Source organism: Mercenaria mercenaria, unplaced genomic scaffold (genome assembly GCF_021730395.1).
Source record: "Mercenaria mercenaria strain notata unplaced genomic scaffold, MADL_Memer_1 contig_3260, whole genome shotgun sequence".
In the NCBI taxonomy this organism is placed as follows: Eukaryota; Metazoa; Mollusca; class Bivalvia; order Venerida; family Veneridae; genus Mercenaria; species Mercenaria mercenaria.
In genome coordinates this window covers 1711-23299 of record NW_026461382.1, presented here as the reverse complement: position 1 = coordinate 23299, position 21589 = coordinate 1711, and the positions used below count along the sequence as shown (strand labels likewise).

The following is a 21589-nucleotide window of genomic DNA, read 5'->3' as shown; positions in this document are numbered from 1 at the left end:
AAGAGCCGTGCCTACTAAACAATAATCAGTAAATAATATTGACCATAATAATATGCACGAATAACTACACTTATGCTTTTGACTGCGAAATGATAAGTCTTACCTTTTTAAAACTTGACATCTGTTGAAATATCATTGAAAACTATAAAGTTAAAGGGTAGTAAACATTCTATAACATTTTTGTCATGTAATTTATCATTTCTTTTCCAGCAGACTAAAACATTAAACTACTATTTATACCAACATTAAATTAGCTTACCAGGCATCAATATGTGATATATTTTAATAGCACTATTATATAAAACGTTCTTATTTGTGGACCGGATACCTTAAGTGCAGATTCTAATACCTGATAAAACATAAAGAAAAATTGTTTATGATGCTGCTTACAGTTTCAACTAAATATTAGGGTCAAATAACTTAATTTCTGTTCTGTGAATAAGGCTTGATTTTAATTTGCGATGGGGATATCAGTAGTAGAAAAAGATATTAAGGTATTAGATCACTAATAGAGAACCTCCTTTTTGAAGAGTATTCAATTCCTACCATAAACCTACTTTTACTGCAATTCTTGGGGGGGGGGGGGGGGGGGGTGGCGTATGTTCAAGCCCTACTGGGACCAAATTTTTTTTTCCTTATTTTCCTTTTTTTCTAGTATGTTTTTATTTCTTTCAAGACTTATTATTGATTTCTTGTACAAAAATGAAAAAAGATTAATCTTATAAGCGATTTCTTGGTGTTCAAAGTGAATTTACTACTTAAACAGAAGGGGTAGAGTTACACATCTTTAAAAATATTGAGTTACACGCGGTGAAGGTTCTCTATTTTGCTTTCACTCTTAGATTATATATTGTGGAAGAAATTTAGGTAGGTTTTACGTCTGCCCTAAGGTTATTTTTAAATGGAGTAAGCAAATTTCAAAACAGAAACACAGCATTTGACCTTACTTTTTTCAATGTTGAAGTATGAATTCTGTCTCATTAAATCCGTTTACTTGAGGCACCATAGAAAAAACGATATTGACATTTTTATTTTATGTTTTATACTTGTTTACCAATAGTTTGATGTTTCTTTTATTAAACTTAATGGTAAAATGAGTTCTCTGCAAACGTTTTGGGTAGTGGCTATCACTTTGAAATTTGTCTCTACTTGTGCTTGAGGAGATACCAAAAGTTATACAAAATTTATAAAAAAACGGCACGGTAAAAGTTGTTTAAAAATTGCAAAATAGTGCAAAACACTGTTACCTTTCAGAATATACCAAGCAAAGGCCATTTTGTAAACATTACTATTAGTTACCTAATACCTTAAATGAAGATGATTTATGATTCAGTCATCTTTGCTCTTGCTAGTTGTTTCTTTAAAGGATGACTGCCAAGCATTATCAATTTCAGTACTGAGACATAATGTATTTCAATGTAGCATCGTCATTTGATATTAGCATATTGATATGATTAATTTAGAAACATCTACCTGAACAATGCCTTCCATTACATCGCTGCGCATTCCGACAATTTTTCGCATCTTTAAAAAGTAGTATCTTTCAACATCTGAACACTTAATCTGAAGTAAATGAAGTAAAATGAACCAATATGCCAACGAGAGAATATATTCCCTTGAAAAACACGACAGGCTTTAAGAACTATCCTGAAACTTTTCAAACATCTGTAATATACTGCTACTACAAGGTGATATTTGACAAATGTATATATATAGCCATGATATTGTGCAAATGCTCGTGTTTAAGTATGTTGTAATGTTCATGACATTTTATATTTAGCATAAATGACATTTTGTATGCTAAATAAATCGTATGTAGTTGTCTTATTCGTGAAATAGGAAACTGTTTTGAAACAAGAGCATCGTTTATAAAACTTATCAAAGTATGGTAATTTCAATAACTCAGTCGATACCTACCATACCAAACTCCAGCTTTGTATTTGTGCTGAATGCTGCCAAAAACTGTGATATTGGTAAGTTTGCCTTTGTCTCACAAAATGTATAGCATTCCTAGAAATGTATAAATAAGTGATGCATTTATGAAAACCAAATGTTAGCTTCAAAAATGTTTGCAAAATCTCTTAACCTACATTTGTAATTACCAATTGTTTATAAGACAAATTACCATTTGTCTCAAACAAAAAAAAATCAAAAGAGATATAACATACAATCGTATAGTTTAGTAAAATTTTAGACAATTTAGGTCTGATGTGGCAACGTTTGTGGTGTATGCTATAGTGTATTGGAACATAGTAGAAAAGTACCACCAAACACGAAAAACTTATAATATAATTTTAATTTACCGACGTTTCGCCGAAAGTCTTCATCAGGGTAATACATAAATAGCGGAAATGACGTAACTTCAGCGTGCACAATAGCACCAACGCGCTTAACAACGTTAAATGCATAAGCGGCAAAATGCATTTAACAAAAATCAAAAATACAGCATAAGGTATACTTGTAATATTAGGCTATCGGATCAGTAAGATATGAAAAGTTTATATATATATATAGTAGAGAGAATTTATACGAACTAAATCACCACCACGATATACCAGACCAATTACGGCAAAGCGCCTAGCAGTACAAACGAACAGGCACATGCCACAGCAAGTCCACTAACCCAATAAGATTAGTTTCGGTGCTGCTTTATATACGAGCCCGAATTGTACTACACATTCGTACTGGTTCAACATTTGCATATATATACTCAAATCTCTGTTTTCATGTATAGAGCAGTTAATTCGACTTCAGAAATATTGCTGTAAAATGTCTTAGGCATTTCATACTTAAGTATTTCATGCGTTATAGCTTCTATATAGAAGTCTAAGTAAATGTCTCTTCCGCTTGGGAGAATAAAAGATCTTTTATTAAAGAAAGGTAAATGTTCATGAAAATCATCTATTATGAAAAAAAAACTCTTTAAGCCTCATTCTGCGTGAAAATAAAAATGTCTCCTCAGGTAGTTGTATCTTATCATGACTTTTTATTCTTGGGCAGAAATTTTTCTAATAAAATATATTCATCATAAGTAATAATTCTATTAGAAAAATTTAAAACCGTCTTTTTACCACGTTGTATCTGGCGTTTGCGCTTTTTTATTTCTTCCAGGCATTCCTTCTTTTTTTTCGAATGCACCACTTTGATTTCTGTTTCCTATCGCTGACACTGATACGAGTATCTGCACTGTTTCTAGAAGTTTATGAATATGGATCTTAAGTGTTTCTTGTTCATTGGTTGAGCTACCCGCGGGTGGACACCGCGTAACTCTTGTTTTTGCCCGGAATGTTCACGGTTTTTGGCTGATTCATGGATGGAAGTTTAATTAATTTCTGTGTGGTGTTTCTGTGACGAAGTCTTGTCTTGTTGACGTTTTGATATGTTATGCTTCACATTTTTGGACTTCAGAGTAGATTTCCGTCGCGCTGAATATGTGCTAGTTAAAGTCTGATCATTGATATCACTCCGTCGATTCGGATGGTGTTTTTTGACTGGATGGATCGGCAAAAATAAAATCATCGTCACTTCTTCTTGCTGCAGATGATCTTCTATTTGTCTTGTTAGAAACTGAACTATCAGTTCCATTTTTTTTTTTTTTTTGCTTCTTGATCTCGGCGGATCGTTGGCTGAACATTCTTGGCAGTTTTTGTATGCGACTGTATTTTGGGGCAGTTGTCTGTATTATCACCTCTTTCCTGTAATTTTAGCAAGTAATCAAGTTTTTGTTTGTGCTGTTCTATCATTTTGGATTGTTTTTGGGCAAGTCTTTGGTACAAATCATTGTCTATAGCAGACATCACTTCGTTCGTTGACGTTGAAGCAGTACTGCTACGAAGTATTTCTACTTCTTGTTTCAGTTGTACATTTTTTCTCATATGATCATCTTTTATTCTGTCGCATATTTCTATACTAACCTTGTTTAATAGTCTTTCAATTGACGACTGAAGATCCGAGAATCATTTCCGACACTCACCTTTCATTTTAACTTCTGTCCTTTAGGAATCACTCCTGCGATACAGAATTCTTCTAAAAATCTAGAATGCAATCCGCTTCTTATATGTTTATCCACTAAATAGTTTATAGTTTGTAGTGCAGTTAATATGGTACAATACAGTTTGGTACAATACATTACAGTACAATACAGTTCTGTACAGTAAAGTACAATAACAGTAAAGCATTATACTATATTACACTTCATTTTATTACCTACTTATTGGTAGGGTGACTTCGGCCAAGAAAGTCCACTATTTCTAGAGGTAACCCGGACCCAATTTTTAACAAGGCATGTTATATACCGAAATGTTCGTTAAAGTTTGTAGATTCCGAAAATGCCGGCATAAATTGGCATAAATGGTTGCGAGCTGAGAAATCCAAGATGGCGTCCAAGATGGCCACCATAAAACGAAAAAGGTACTTTTTGTAAAAAATAAGGTTTTCTTCATCCACTTTTGATGAAATAAACTGCTGGCATGCATTGTTTAGTAGAATTATTGCAACACACCTTTCATGAATTGTAAAACATTTAAATTGTTACATTTAAAGGTAAAAAAATTATGTCAAAAGGTCAAAATCCTGCTAAAAATATAAATTTTACCCATTCATTATCACTAATTTGTAGTTTTGAAAAACTTATAAATCCTTTTGAAAGAATTCAAAGAATGGCACAAAAGGATTATCTGGTACAAAGAATGACAATTATTGATGTTTTACAGTAAACCTGTTCTAAAAGGTACTCATACTAATGTGACTTTGTACGCATTACAAGCAAGTAAACAAAAAAGTACTTGAAGTAGTTGATACATATTGATACATGTGTCTAATTTTCTTCCTCAAGTTATGCAGGTATGAAAAACAAATGTTGCGGTTAGTTTCTAGTTCTATTTTATGTTTTATATTCCCCCAAGGATGGTGATTTTTTTATCCATTATGAGGTCAGAACATCAGAATAGTTACATATTTGGTTCATTTACGGTAATTGTTTTAAATTCTGTATATTAGTACATTTATTTATATTTGTTATCATGGACGCGGATAATGTCGTATTATCCATAGACAGGTTTTCAATGCTATTCAATTATTGTGTGCATATTGCCTCAAGCAAAGATCCTCAAGCAAAGTTTTGCATACAAAAATAGAGTATATTTTTGCATAACTTGAAATATATGCACCTTGATAGAACATTATAAAACGTTTCGACGATGTCACTGAAATAATTAAAAGTCTATTAAATCAGTTTTACAGGAGCTGAAAAAAATAAACATCGACATATTTTCCAAAAAAATATATAAGTATATTCGGTTTTAAATGTCAAAACTGACAACTTGACACTATTATCCTGCTTAAACGTAAGAAAGCTATTTCTTCAACACCTTGTTTAATAGTTGACTGATAACCTGTCCCAAATAGGGATATGGTAGGTTGACAAAAATGTCGCCCCTTTTTCGTTAGAGAAAGGGGCATCAATTCTGTGATGCGTGTATGTGGTCGCACGGTCACATTTTTTTTTACAACGGTGTCCCTTTTAGTGTGGTGAGATATGTTCAGTGGGAAGGACTCTAAGTGTGCCGGGGTTACAATTTCTCAGTGATCATTGCTAATGATCAGTGTGGACTGATCACAGCTCTGAGTACTTTTCACAGAACATTGATCATCTAGTAGTGTTTACGGGTAGTGTTCACGGTACTGTACTGTGAATATTGCTCACTGGGTAGTGTTCACGGCACCGTGAGTACTGAGTACTGCTCACTGAGTAGTGTTCACATTACCGTGAGTACTGCTCACTGAGTATAATTCATGGTACTGTGAGTACTGCTCACTGAGTAGTGTTCACGGCACCGTGAGTACTGCTCACTGAGTAGTGTTCACATAACCGTGAGTACTGCTCACCGAGTAGAGTTCACGGTACCAAGAGTACTGCTCACTTAGTAGTGTTCACGGCACTGTGAGTACTGCTCACTGAGTAGTGTTCACGGCACTGTGAGTACTGCTCACTGAGTAGTGTTCACATTACTGTGAGTATTGCTCACTGAATAATATTCAGGGCAACGTGAGTACTGCTCACTGAGTAGTGTTCACGGCACTGTGAGTAATGCTCACTAAGTAGTGTTCACATTACCGTGAGTACTGCTCACTGAGTAGTGTTCACGGCACTGTGAGTAATGCTCACTAAGTAGTGTTCACATTACCGTGAGTACTGCTCACTGAGTAGTGTTCACGATACCGTGAGTACTGCTCACTGAGTAGTGTTCACGGCGCCGTGAGTACTGCTCACTGAGTAGTGTTCACGGCACTGTGAGTACTGCTCACTGAGTAGTGTTCACATTACCGTGAGTACTGCTCACTGAGTAGTATTCATGGTACTGTGAGTACTGCTCATTGAGTAGTGTTCGCATTACCGTGAATACTGCTCACGGAGTAGTATTCACGGTACTGTGAGTACTGCTCACTGAGTAGTGTTCACGGTACTGTGAGTACTGCTCACTGAGTAGTGTTCACGGTACTATGAGTACTGTTCACCGAGAATGAACTTAATGACATGTTTTTGCATAAATACTTTTGAAATCTGAAAATTGTCTTGAAATCATATGCTAAATATATACTTTTATCTATCCGATATTTGAGTTTTATGATTATTTCACCTTTTAACCTTTAATCTGCATAATAATTTTAGGCAATTTATGTTATAAAGATACTCATAAAATATGACATATCGTAGTAAAATATTAAACAGAAAAATAATTAAAATTTATATGAAAATGTAGACATGATTGTGTGTTTAAACATTGTAGTCATCATTACTTTTGTGGCGGCCATCTTGGACGCCTACTTAGATTTCTCAGATCGCCACCATTTATGCCAATTTATGCCGACAGCCTGATAAACTTCAGACCTTTACAAACCTTTTGGTGTATAACTACGCTCAACTTTTTGAATGGCCTAATTGTTGCCCTACCATATGCAAATGGCAGGCTTTATCAATCAAGTTGTATTTTCATCAGCTCTGTTTTCTAAACTTATATTGCCCTAGTAGGTCCGTTTGGCGGATTTCTCTTTCGTCATGCTGTCCTTTCCGGGATTTCCATTGCAAAAACAGTTGATATACAACTTCTTGTATCATTGACTCGGTGCTTTGAGAAACTATATTGTCCTTGTCGGTCGGTTTCAGGGACAACTTTTTGTTCGTAGGTACGAAATGAAAAAAGAAAATTACATCAGTGTGTTGATCTATGTACCTATTCCGTCCTGTTTGTTACTTTTCTTATTATCCTCGTCCTTTGGACTCGGGAGATATGTAGTATAACACACCCAGCTAAACATAATACAAAGCCCTTGCAACACCCTAGTTTGATGTTGCTTATGTGCTTTACCAGAATGTATCATTTACCACATTTATATGTACAGAAAGATACTGCAGCAAGTCGAAACCGTTCTCACAGAGATTGTATTATAATAGAACGTTCGTACATATACTTATATCCCTTCATCTTGCCGTTACTTTATGCGTGTGTTCGAGACGTTCATGGGACTTAAAGTTAATATCATAGTCTTTGCATATTTTATAATATATTAGACATCTGCGAATTAAACGCAACACACCGATTTCTTTTCGCGATCATGGTAACCCAAAACAGCACATGTAAGACTGTGAAACCTAGATCAAGAATCAATTATTTCTTGGTGTCATATATAAGAAATCTATTTTAAGATTCTTCGGAAGCATAGTTTGCAACTGAGCAAAAAGATAAGTTCTGTTTCATTGACTCTGTTTAAGAGAGATATAACAGTGCAACGTCTCTCACGCGTCGGCTACAACGAAACTCACCATGATCCCAAATGAAAAGCAATAAATTTCCAAGTAACGGCAATTGTTTACGCCCACCATACTTGAAGATAATTGTAGGGATAGTTAATTAAATTTATAGAATGTCGCAGAGCCATTAAAACTTGCTAATGTTTAGTCATATTAGAGAGATTTGCTGACTGTCATCCAGATAAAACTCTTGTGATTAGTTTTTGTTATATTAAGCATAAGCAGTTCAAGAATATCAAGAAATTGAATGTAGAATTTGTAGTTTTTAACAAATATTGCCCAAATTGAGATAAACACTTAATTGTTTACCTGCAAAATATAATGAGCATACGTGTTTTAAATAAATATATTGAACTACATGTATAAAAGATGTTAGAATATAAAAGATATTTACCTGCAGGATGTAGCTTAACCATTTGATAACATCAATTTCCGTCAAAGAAGATGTAGGCAGAGTCGCACTTCTATTGTCATTATACAAATTAGCAATCAATGATCTTTTGGTGTCTCTCCATTCATTCTTGAATATTGTCTGAATTTCGGTTGCTAGATGCTTTGGCTCTGTTAAATCAGCAGAATTCATCCACTTCCCTTTTGCCGCTATCTCTATACGACTACTAAGTAACACGTTGATACTGGACATTTGAAAAATTACAATATTTCTTTTCATAAGTGTATTAAATTTCAATAACATAATAAGTTTATTTATTTACTTTTAAACTGGGTGCCAGACTATTTATCTATATAGATTTAGATTTTAAAAATGAAGCAATATCAGTTTTCTCTGCAAGGAATAATAATTGTTTTACACCTGTGCACGGGCATTATTATGAATGTAGGCATATGAAACAACAGGGTATGCAAATCCTCTACATGTATGATAAACAACATATTATTATGTACCATTTGTAACAAAATATGTTGACATTTATAAAGAATATTTTTGTTTAATATGAAAATCAGGTTACAACGACATTTTCTTTCAAATTAGATATCGGAATTAGAGACTCCAAACATCGGATTTATCGATAGAACTTTCTACTCTAGGACTTCGTTATAAGGTATGCAGTTATAACAACATCAAATGTACATAAAACGTAATTGTTGTATCTCTCCACAATATTTTTGTAATACAGATATCTTGAAATTCAATGTATATTGTAATAGTTCATATTGATGATTAGTATGTTTCAGTGTCTGCAAACTTTGTTTAGCTGATACATTTAGCACTTCCGCTTTATTGCATTTTTAGACGATTTTCATTTGACAGTTTTAACAAAAAGACTGCAAAAATCCTTACATGTCATATATTGAATTAAAGATGGAAATAACTATTGATTCAATTGTATTCTATCTTTTTATTTTTGATAAAAATTACTGCTCATACCATGTCTTCAAATGACACAAAAACGTAAAAATAGAATCACTCCTGTTTATGTTATATACAATAGATACAGCGTAAGTGTTTAAAACCATAGACGGCTCATCCAACAACCTACGGCGAATTTAACAAAAGTCAAGAGGTACACAGCAATCTGGATGTGCAATAGACATACTCTCTGATCATTATCAAAACAACACTTTTCGGCGCTACACAATACAATTTAAGGTAAAAAAAGCCTAATTATGAGTGCGAAAGACGTATAGAAGATTAAGCCATGACAAACGTAGCTAAATTTTGTGTCTATATTATTATCATTGTATTGTACGTTTTTGTTTTATGATTGATACTGTACGCTTTACGTCTGTTCCTCCATTTTTCCTTATCATTATATTAAGTTTGATATTCATATCCAATGTTCCGTCATTTTTATTGCAGAAGTCATGACTATAACTTTTAGTTATTTCTTTCATTCTCTTTTTATATTTGTTATTGTTATTCAATGATTCATCAATTCTAATGTATGTTTAACAATCATATTCAATGTTTCGTTATTAATATTGTATATTTGTAACTGTTAGTCATTGTTTAATTTCTCTAATGGTACTATTTGTCATTTATATTATATATCTTGTAATTGTTATGATTGTTTATCTCGATATTCTTATTATATATCAGATATTCTTATTAATGTTTTTGTAAAGGTCGTTACTGTTTTATATGTTTCGTTATTCTTATTTAAAATTTATGTTTGCCACTGTTATTTAATTTTTCGATATTCTAAGTGTAACAGTTGTGATTGTTATACTATATTTGGTTATTATAATTACAAAAGAAAAAGGAATTACAAAAGAAAACCAGTGCGATTGAAAGAAATAACGACATTTATGCAAATATAAGCATCTTAACACTTTAATCTTGCCAATGTTTTTCTGTCGTTGTTGTGGGTGGCAACATAAGTTACTGTACACAACGATTAAATGACAAATCAAACAATATCGATTTATTGCCCTTATTCCTTTCCTTTTTTGTCACTACAGTTTTTTTCTTTTAATTTAGCAGCCTGTTGTTTTTGCAAGGCGAAAAAAAACAAGGACAACCGTAAGATAACATAACTTTCTGTGCAGTTCTTTATATATTGTAAATGTTTCAGGAATCATTGGAATAAAATATGTTTTAAAAAAGAGCGACAAAATGACAAGACGGTGAACCGCTCAAAACTGTCGTTTGGTAATTTTGTAATTACAAATGTATTTTGGGATGGACAAAACGACAAAATGAAACAATTAAGAAATGTTATTGGGAACGTTGATCTGTCGTTGTGATGTTCTGGCGCATCTGCTAGAATGACAGTAATGAGGCACCGTTATTGGCATGCGAAAAGGTTATTTTTCGGCGACGCCGTCTAAATTCGTTTTCGTTACCTATGCCACATGACTTCAGTTTGCAAATCAAACTACTTGATAACGCATTATAGATAATTTATCAAAATGGAAGATTTATGCAACACTCTGCCTGATTGGACAAGAGTGTCAATTTCTTTCACTCTGTTGATTGTGCTACGCTGAGTGAAATGTAGACAAAGCTTTTATCCTAAACGACGCTGTTCACAGTTTTAAAGCTATCTTTGGCTCAGTATATTTAGCAAGAATATTGATATATCTCAAAATGATACGTAAGTTTAATAAATATGATAAAAACCTGTTCAAATACCAACATATATCAAATTAAAGAAAGAGCTGAATACGGTCTGCGTATCACATGAATAAGGGTGTGATAAGAGTCTTTTATGTAGAGAAGTGCTTTTTAAAAGATTTTCCTTGTTACAATTGTCGTCTGTATATGAAAAGGTTTCTTGCTTTTGTGACTTATTCAGATTGCATATTAAAATGAGTACTTGTTTGCTTTGATATATTTGTTATAAATTATTTAACTGATTTATTATATATGAATATTTTTCTTTAGTATGGTATGCAAATATTGAACTCAGTTGAAATCTGTTTTATAATATATATACTATATAATGACTGAATCTCATTACACTGAAATTAAGGTACGCTGCATACAGTTTATCAATGTGATATGACTACGGTCAAATTTTGCTTATGAAACAGAAATATTGAAATAATTACAATTGTATGTTTTGCTTGACCTTCACTTTTTTTATAGATGTGACGTCATTGTCCAAAGATTCATGAATAGCGAATATGCTATTTGTTAAAGCGGGATCAGTTGGCCTATTTTAGAAATAAATAAAAATAATAAATAAAAAAATCCTTTAATTGATTTTTTCTCATGTATTCTAATCAAACTTGATTTGTACAAAAATGTAGCATCTTTATTAGACCCGCAGCCAACTTTGTTCAGCTGGGACATTTGACCCTTTTTAGGGGCTGCTAGAGCTAAAACTAGAAATGCCTTTATACAGCGTCTCATGAACAGCTTGGTGGATCTTTGTCATACTTGGTCTGGAGCATCATTATAAGGTCCTCTTCCAAATTTATTTATATAGGAACTTGGGCTCTATTAGGGACCACTATAGCTAAAAGTAGATATGCCTTTCTTCGCATTAACCACTAAAATGTAATGGATTTTTATCAAACTCGATGTGTAACAATATCGTAAGGTCTCCTGCTATTTTGTTACAAATGGGGATAGGGCCCAATTTAGCTAAAAATATAAACACGTTTAATGACCTCTTCTCATGAATCGCTTAATGAATCTTCATCAAACTACTGCTGTAATTATTCGTCTAAGGATAAACGAAACAAAATTGCAACCCTGCGAAACCTTTGCGAAAAATTAAAAGAGAACCATTTAAATTGTTAAAGTGCGGTGTTTAGTTTTGCAATTTGAAAAATGTTAGATGAAAGATGAATGTTAGATGAAAAATTCATAAACTTCTTTCCTTATTACAATTCGCCGACCATCATTTTTAAAGATATTTCTTGTTTGTTTTAGGAATGCGACATATTTAGCAACGAACACGCAGCAATTTAGTGTTTCGTTTTTGCGGAAGGACGAATTAGAAATTACCCACCATACAGTTCCTTTGGTCTGGTGATTCGGAATAAGCCCGGTTTAGTTTCTTTTAAGGCAAACCAGTGGAAAGCTTTCTTACCAACTTGTAGCGGAAATCACAAAGGATAAATATAGAACAATGTACAGTAAAACACGAGATATACAATAACAATACAGAATGTTAATAACAAGTTGTACAATAAGAATAATGAAACATTGAACTACAGTCACAAACCTACGATAACAATAACGGAGCATTTACTATTTATTCCGAAGACACCATAAGAATAACGAGATAAACAATTAATTACTAGATATACATTATGATTGAAATGTTTTACAATTCAAATAACGAAACATCGAATATCAATAACACGAATACTAAGAGTAACGAACTATTCAATAACAATAAAAGGTTTGAATTACAAAAAGAACATTGATAAACAATAACAAACAATGATAATAACATATGCATAGATTATTCATCGTCAGACTCCACATTTAATAAAAATAAAAAAATTAGAGACAAGCGTGAGCAGTTAGAAGTCAACAACCAACAAGACAGGATAAGACATAAGCTGGCAAGCAGTCACAACAGTGATGCACATAGAATGAAGGGTAAATGAAGAAAAGTTAAGATATATTTTATACGATGTCATATAGAAACCAGTTGGTCCAGCCTATGTCTTTTCGTCACACTCTACGCAATGTTTGACAAGAAATATATATTAGCAGTCCAATTTTATTAATATTCTAAAAGTGTACTGATGTAACCTTAACACCAAAAAGCCACTCCCAAACAGTTCCATTTGAAAATGAAGACGGCCATTGTTCCTTTTAGGAATTGGAGGATATGATTCTCTGGAAGTCAGATCAAGAGCTTTCTAATATATGTCTAACTACGTACAATTACCGAACAAAATGTTTCTTTCAAACTTTTTATAGAACAATTTCAAACGCAGCATATACAAATCATACATGTTCATAGATGCATAAGTTACATGTTAACAACGTTTTATGCTCCAAATTAATTCGTAATTCGTGATTGTGTAATAAATGTAGTCTGTATTCAAACCCAAAATTTTGCTCGCAGGTGATAACTCCTGAGACTATTCAAATTTTGAATAATTATTCCCGATTTTTCTCAAAACATAGGTAGATAATCAGAGCTAAGAGAGAATTTGGTGAGATGTTAAAAGCGAAAAAGTGGAAATGCAGAGAAAATATAAAAAAAGAAATAAATATTTATAGCCGGCAGCCAGATTTTATCATTCCCATTCATCAGATGTTCGACATGGTACCCGAGACGAACCGGGGAACCACGGTATAGATCTGGTTTGCAAGAATGGATTTTATTCAATCATGGATCGGGTAAGTCGAATACTGGTTAAATGCAAAAGTGTCCGAAACGGCTCCAGAATGTCTTTTCATGATCGACAAAACTAAATTATTGTAGATTGCAAAACTTTGTCAACGAGCATGCAAACAAGTTTGTACCTGTTTACTATCAAAAGATTTTGATCAACGATTACTCCCATGTTACTGAGGGATTTCCCTTTAAAATACATTTTATCATGAAATTAGAAAAAAATCAAATCTAGAAGTCAACATCTTGTGGCACGGCGGCATTTACACTTTAGGAGAGATTAACGCACAGAACATCGCATGTTTCCACTGTCAGAATTGGAATATTAAATAGAGCAGAAATAGGATAGTGAGCAATAAGCTTTGCAAATTGGGAAACCATTCAATTTGCTAGGAATATATATACCATATCTCACTTTTTTGAATGGTACAGTATCTGTCTCTGCTTGCTTAAATGTTTTGTGCGTGTACACAGGGTATTCTTGAGATGCATTATACATTATTTTCTTGAAGTTTGTCGCAACGTCTTTTTACGACGTTTCCCATATTTTTGTGATGACATTACGTCATTGTATTATTTCAAAAGCGCTTGCAGTGAAATATCAACATTATTGAAAAAAAATCAGAAATCTACTGCTGTTAATCCTTGGATATTGAACTTTTTTATATATTGCATAACGGTTATCGTCAATATTAAAAAATCTGATCTATTACCAATATGGCCCTTTAAAAAACGAAGTATTTATTAATCCAAAACATTTTCCAAACCCTCGTTTATATAGCCATGGAAAGTAAGATCGAATTTTACTAAAAGGAGTTTTGCCAATCCGCGACTGTCATATTTAACCTTTATTGTCAGATTTTTTATTTATCATTATCAGCAATTGCCTGGCTTACAAAATACAATTACTTACAGTTCTTGCTGCGAGTCTAACAATTCTGATTTTGAGTACTCTTTTTCTTTCTGACACCTTGTCTTATCTCTTTGTTCTCGGTATTCCATTTGTTTGAGATCTGTGTTCTTTAAATATGCAAATTCCGTAAGATCTATGGCATCATTTTTTGTAGTCTTTTTATTAACCTAAACATAAAAATATGAAAATGCAATTACATTCACTTGAAAATAATGACAACGCGACACACTAAAAGCCACACAGCTTGGAAAATCTATATATTTTTTTATCTATTTATTTACTTATTAAACATAAAGTATTACAGCATGTCATACAAAAATAAAGCATTAAAAAGCCATTCTCAAAAAGCATATAAACACTATTAAAGTACATGGCACGACAGCTATACATAGTAGTTATAAATCTATCATACATAAACGTTAAACAAAATTTTAAGAGAAGTATATAAGTGATGTTAAAAAGTAAAAAAGTTGCTAGTGGTTTATGTGTACATGTATGTGTGAGAGTAAAAGTTAATTGCAGGACATATAAAATGAAAATACCTGAATAGTAATTGTATGTACTGATGAAACATTTAATAATATCTTTATAGAAAAATTATCTTGACGTCAGGTATAGCCTAAAATACAATTAGTAATGGCTGTGTGATGCTACAGCCTTGGATATAATAGACAGCTCAACAATGACTAAAATGACAGACAAATTATTTTAGTACTATACAGTGACATGTTTTTGGCTGTAACTTGTAACATAGAATATTTGTAGACTGTAAATTTCAGTTTTTCTGGCATACTCATACGCATAAGATAATCGTCCCTTTCAAATAAAACAGAACGTTAATCACCTTACATTTTACATTGTTAAATCACATAATAATATATGATTCGTTTTCAATGGGTTGAAATATCGCAGAATAGACACATACGGTCTTCCAGTGCAATTCTTTCATATCTGCCAGTTTCTATTCTGATAGACTGCTTTTACAGTAACATTTCAGTGGACAATTTTACTTTTTTTAATTATGTCTCCCACCACACAATGGTGTGGGAGACATATTGATTTACTCCAGTCTGTCTGTCTATCTGTCTGGGTGTCTGTCTGTCACAAAGTTTCTCCGCACTCTAAGTCGAACATTTCTCATCCGATTTTCACCAAACTTAAACAAAATGTGTTTGACCATACGACCTCGGCCAAGTTCTATAACTAACCAAATCGGTTTAGGGGTTTGGAGTAATGGCCCTCGAATTACCACAAATCGGCATTTTTACTCTTGTCCGCACTCTAAGCCGAACTTTTCTCATCTGATCTTCACCAAACTTGAACTAAATGTGTTTGACCAAGAGACCTCAGCCAAGTTTGATAACTAGCCAAATCGGTCCAGGCATTTTGGACTTACGGCCCTTGAATTACCGAAATATTGGCCTTGTTAGTCTTGTCCGCACTCTAAGTCGAACATTTCTCATCCGATCTTCACCAAACTTGAGCAAAATGCGTTTGATTATGAGACCTCAGCCAAGTTCGATAACTAGCCAAATCGGTCCAGTCATTTTGGAGTTACGGCCCTTGAATTACAGAAAAATTGGCCTTTTTACTCTTGTCCGCACTCTAAGTCGAACATTCCTCAATCTGATCTTCACCAAACTTGAACAAAATGTGTTTGACCATGAGACCTCGACCAAGTTCGATAACTAGCCAAATCGGTTTAGGCATTTTGGAGTAACGGCCCTTGAATTACCGAAAAATCGGCCTTTTTACTCTTGTCCGCACTCTAAGTCGAACATTTCTAATCCGATCTTCACCAAACTTGAACAAAATGTGTTTGACCATAAGACCTTAGCCAAGTTCGATAACTAGCCTAGGCACTTTTGATTTATGGCCCTTGAATTACTGATTGGATCCACTCGTCCAGACCATATAATTGGATCCACTCGTCTAAACCATCTAGAGATACTAGATATTTTTCATAGGGGCAGTTGTGGGAGACATGCACTTTTCTTAAAACCATCTCTAGTTTTCATATCGTTGTTCGAACAACAGTCTTTTGAGCATTTAACAAAAATTGCATTTCTGCTGAGTTTTTTGTATAAACATTCTACCTGCTAAACCATAGTCACAGAGTCACTGACCTGTTCCAGTAAATGAGATCATACGGCTTACGAAAATCTATAAAGGCGCAGATTTTTAATAACTTCTTTCCGGTGTATCTATCACACTTGTGAGAGTATGCATTTGGTCAATTATACCGCTTTTGTTTTCGAACCGATTTTGTTTATCGATCAGCAGTTTATTGGCCTCGACCCAGTCATTAAGCCGTGTATTTAAAATATAACAGTATAATGTATAATTATATACATGTATATACATGTATATCTTTATATGTCTGCCCTGATGATTGTAGATGAAACCGGTTGGTAGACAAACATATATAGAGAGAAAACCCCATTGGATGTTTTTAATTTCTATTTACACGTATACACGAATTGAAATGAATTGGTTGCATATATCATATACCGTTGCTGTCACTACTCCGATGCAATCATGGAACAATGTAGTAATTTATACAAGTTATACATACAGAAATTTATTAAAATACATTATCTTTGATAAGTTAACGTGTGAATTCTAGTTTGTTTGGACATATAATGTGTTTATAAACGACAAAACGTACGTTTATTGATTAAACATTGAAAGTCTACAATATCTTTTATTATTTACTCAGCATGATACCATAGATATTCATTCTGCAAACTAAGAAAAATGCCCAACTTTATAATGCTGCCTCACTGGAATATCACGCCGTAGACACGTGACGTAATATCCCACATCCCACCCAGTTACATTATAATGACACCGTTTCTCATGTCTTTGGTATGAAGCGGTCAGGGAGCGAACCCACGATCTCCCGCACTCGAAGCGGGCGCTCTACTTCAAGGCAACCGAGGCGGTTGTGTAAAATGAAAGCGATGATAAAGGTGCAGTCGTTCCTAGTAAAGTAAGCCTGGCAAATATGTTCTTATTCGAATTGTTGTCGTTATATACAATATGTATATGGAAAACATACCAAATGGCTATATACACAAACATGATATAAAGCAAATATACTTGGCAATATTTTTATAACAGACGAATTCTATTTAATATATAATAAAAAGTAAATAAAATTATTAGTCCCCTATTGGTTGAAAACCAGTTTCGGGGACTATAGGAATGCACTTTTCCGTCATTCCGTCCGTCCGTCCGTCCGTCCGCAATTTCGTGTCCGGTCCATAACTCTGTCATCCATGAAGGGATTTTAAAATTACTTGGCACAAATGTTCCCCATGATGAGACGACGTGTCATGCGCAAAACCCGGACCCCTAGCTTAAAGTTCAAGGTCACAATTGGAGGTCAAATGTCAACAAGACTTTTTTCCTGTCCGGTCCATAACTCTCCCATCCATGAAGGGATTTTAATATTACTTGGCACAAATGTACCTCATAATAAGACGATGTGTCATGCACAACTTTCAGACCCCTAGCACAAAGGTCAAGGTCACACTTAGCAGTCAAATGTTAACATAGCATGAACAGGGTCTGTTTCGTGTCCGGTCCATAACTCTGACATTCATTAAGGGATTTTAATATCACTTAGCACAAGTGTTCCCCATGATGAGATGACGTGTCATGCGCAAATCCCGGACCCCTAGCTCAAAGGTCAAGGTCACAATTGGGGGTCAAAGATCAACAGTTTTTTTCCTGTCCCGTCCGTAACTCTGCCATCCATGAAGGGATTTTAATATTACTTGGCACAAATGTTCCCCATGATGAGACAACATGTCATGCGCAAAGCCTAGACCCTTAGCTCAAAGGTCAAGGTCACAATTGGAGGTCAAAGGTCAATAAGGTTTTTTCCCTGTCCGATCCAGAACTCTGTTATCCATGAAGGGATTACAATATTACTTGGCATAAATGTTCCCCATGATGATACGACGCGTCATGCGCAACACCCAGTACCCTAGCTTAAAGGTCAAGGTCACACTTTGAGATCAAAGGTCAAGAGGATTTTTTTCCTGTCCGGTCTATAACTTTGTCATGCAAAGCAGGATTTAGATATCAGTTGGCACAAATATACCCCTGGATGAGACAACATGTCATGCGCAAGAACCAGGTCCCTAGGTCTAAGGTCAAGGTCATATTTAGAGGTCAAAGGTCAAATTCAAGAATGACTTTGTACGGAACATTTCTTCTTCATGCATGGAGGGATTTTGATGTAACTCGGAACAAATGTTCACCACCATGAGGCACCCTTGTTTTTAGAATTACGTCCCTTTGTTTTACTATAAATATATTTTATTGTAACTTTTTTATTACTGGCGGTAGAGAAAAATCGAGATCACTTTTCTGTGGTACAGCATGCATGTTACATCCAATTTTTAGGTGTATTTTGACCTATCTCTACCTGGTAAAGAGTTTCTTGTGGACTTATATTATATAGAATTTTTTTTTTAATTAATTTCCCTTTGTTGTTACTATAAATAACTTACATGATAATATTTTTATAATCAGCCAAAAAAATTCAATATGAAAACAACTGTGTTTTTATATATGCACATTTTAATCCAAGTGTGTTGTTATAACATATTGTATATGTAGTACAATATTGTTTATACATCATTGACAGATATCAGTTCATTATGTTATACTGCAGTAGAGAAAATTAGGTGCCTTCCAGTAGGGGACTTTGTATTGCATGGCAATACATGTACTACATTCACTTGTTCTTATAGTTATTCAGATATCGAGCTTTGGCTATCTGTAAAACTAGATAATATTTAAATCACACTTCGGAATAGATAAATCGCATACCTTTTCCTTTGCAGTTGATAATGTGTTTGAAATTTTCTGACGCACATACAACAAATTAGATCTAAAAATTGTAAAATGACATTTAGCGTAAGGAAATGCAATGTATAATGAAATTGTTGTAATAAAGTGCAGTAAAACTTATATGTATAACCACATTTAAGGACATATTTCTTAAAAGTTAACGTAACAATCAAATGTAATGAAAATAAAGTTGTTTACACATTAATTATCAAGTAATTTATAAACATTTTCATGAAGTTTTTACTGATTTTTGTAAACCGATATGTCATCAAAACGAACACTTAAGCGATGTTTAACGTGTTGTTAGAACTTTCTTCCATTTTAATTATTTTAATAAAAACAGTAACTATATTCTTATAAAGATGCCAAATGAATATGAAATGTAATTATACCTTATTGTTTCTTGAAACATCTTAGGCTGTGATTTAACAAGGGTTTCATTTGAACCTTAACAACCTGAAAATCAAAAACCAAAAATTTGAAACGGCAAAGAATTCATAAAATCAGACAGTCACACTTCTTTCCACAGTTTTCTGCAATCATATATAATTGATTTGAGATCAGTGCAAAATACCTCGTACACCAGTATGAGGAAGCTTAGTTTGTGACTTTCCGAGGGATCTACTTTTCACATTTTATTTACTTCGCAACAGCGGGTGTTAAGTGCTGTGTGGCGGCCGTAAAAAGTCGCCCCGACTTCATCTCAGTGTTGTTATATTTTCTGGTCCTTCGGGATCATTGATTTCAACTCATTTAGATTTGAAGATTGAATACTGCTTAAGCCGGCGCTAGGGGGCGTGGGCAGTGTTGCATTTTCCATTACTGCTCATGAACAGACTCAATCAAACCGAGTCTGCAATTTTCACTGTTTGCTTTGTTCTCGGTGCTTCCGAGGGATCTACTTTTCAGATTTTATTTTATTACAGTAATATCGTTATATTAATTGTTGCTTTAGATTTCTACCATTCTTACCAGAAATTCCCTTTTTTCCATTGCTACTGATAAAAAGTGTGTGTGTGTGTGTGTGTGTGTGTGCGTGCGTGCGTGCGTGCGTGCGCGCCTGCGTGCGTGCGTGCGTGCGTGTATGCGTGCGTGTGTGTGTGTGTGTTCGGATTTAATGTCTTTTCAAACATTTTTTCAGTCATATAAACGACGGTGTCTACTTGTAGCAGTGAGCACAATACCCCACTTTATAGTGCTGCCTCACTGGAATATCACGCCGTAGAGACGTGATATAATATCCCACGCAGACACATTATACTGACAACTGGCTGACCAGTATGTCTTTTGTATGACGCGGCCAGGGATCGAACTTCCCGCTCTCGAAGCGGACGCTCTACCTCAAGGCTGCCGTGGCGGTCAAGTACTGACAAGTCAAATGCTTTATCGCGGCCAGAAATTTGTACAAACCGGACAGAAGTTGCGAAATTGTCATTTTTGCAGGAAAGAAGCGTTTACCATAATGTCCAGTACTGGAAAGGTATAGTGACCATGCATGGACACAGCCATTTTTCTCAGAGGGGGTCAGATCAAGCAAGGGTGGAAAAAAAGTGTTAGACAATGAAAGCAGTAACATTTTTATTTTAAAAAATAAACAATGAGACAAACATTTCCAGCATCTTTGGACGGTTCAAAAATCCCATGATAAACATACAATAAAGCCCGAAACGCGTGAAAATGTTCCGAATGTAAATCGGGTGAAGTAAGCGCTCTATATATAACAGTTAGATTATGCGTCTAGATTGATTAAACTGGGCGAGTCTACTTACTTATTACTTGAGGATGAAAAAAACGTGTTTTTAAATGTTGCTCTTAAACAAGGGTGGCGGTTAAACTACCAAAGTACAACAACAGTTAATTCACAACAAATCGTACGGTATGTTTTATAATCAGTAGAAGCTAGTCGTATTTACGCTTATGAGACCTGTTTCACCCACAAGTAAAGAATTGACAGGTCCATCATGAAATATTTTCCGCAGCGTGCAAATACTTGTCCTATTCAATATGGCCGCGATCAATAAAATATCAATGCATGTCATCTGCATGAATTGTTAAGCCGTTCATCTAGTTATTTTCTATGTTTTCAGTTCTTTGGTTCAAACTACACGTAAACGAGTAATATTAAAAAAGAAATAGTCATTATACATGGGTTGTGTATTGTCTCGATTTGGCGATTTTTGAAAACGGAGCATGCATGAAGAATGGGCTATATTTTGAATTTGACTTGGCGGC

The 21589-nt window shown here is 34.2% G+C and overlaps 1 protein-coding gene across 1 annotated transcript in view; it reads right to left on the bottom strand.

The window, feature by feature from the left end:
* Positions 1-19815, bottom strand: part of LOC128552883 (serine-aspartate repeat-containing protein F-like) — a 31221-nt gene extending 11406 nt beyond the window's left edge. Inside the window, exons 1-6 of the mRNA XM_053533952.1 lie at positions 19750-19815; positions 19337-19397; positions 14492-14658; positions 8205-8445; positions 1918-2010; positions 1474-1563 (exon numbers count right to left, since the gene is read on the bottom strand). Coding sequence (XP_053389927.1) covers positions 1474-1563; positions 1918-2010; positions 8205-8445; positions 14492-14658; positions 19337-19397; positions 19750-19769 — 672 coding nt within the window. The 5' untranslated portion in view covers positions 19770-19815. The remainder of the gene's footprint in view (positions 1-1473; positions 1564-1917; positions 2011-8204; positions 8446-14491; positions 14659-19336; positions 19398-19749) is intronic.
* Positions 19816-21589: the final 1774 nt, after the last annotated feature.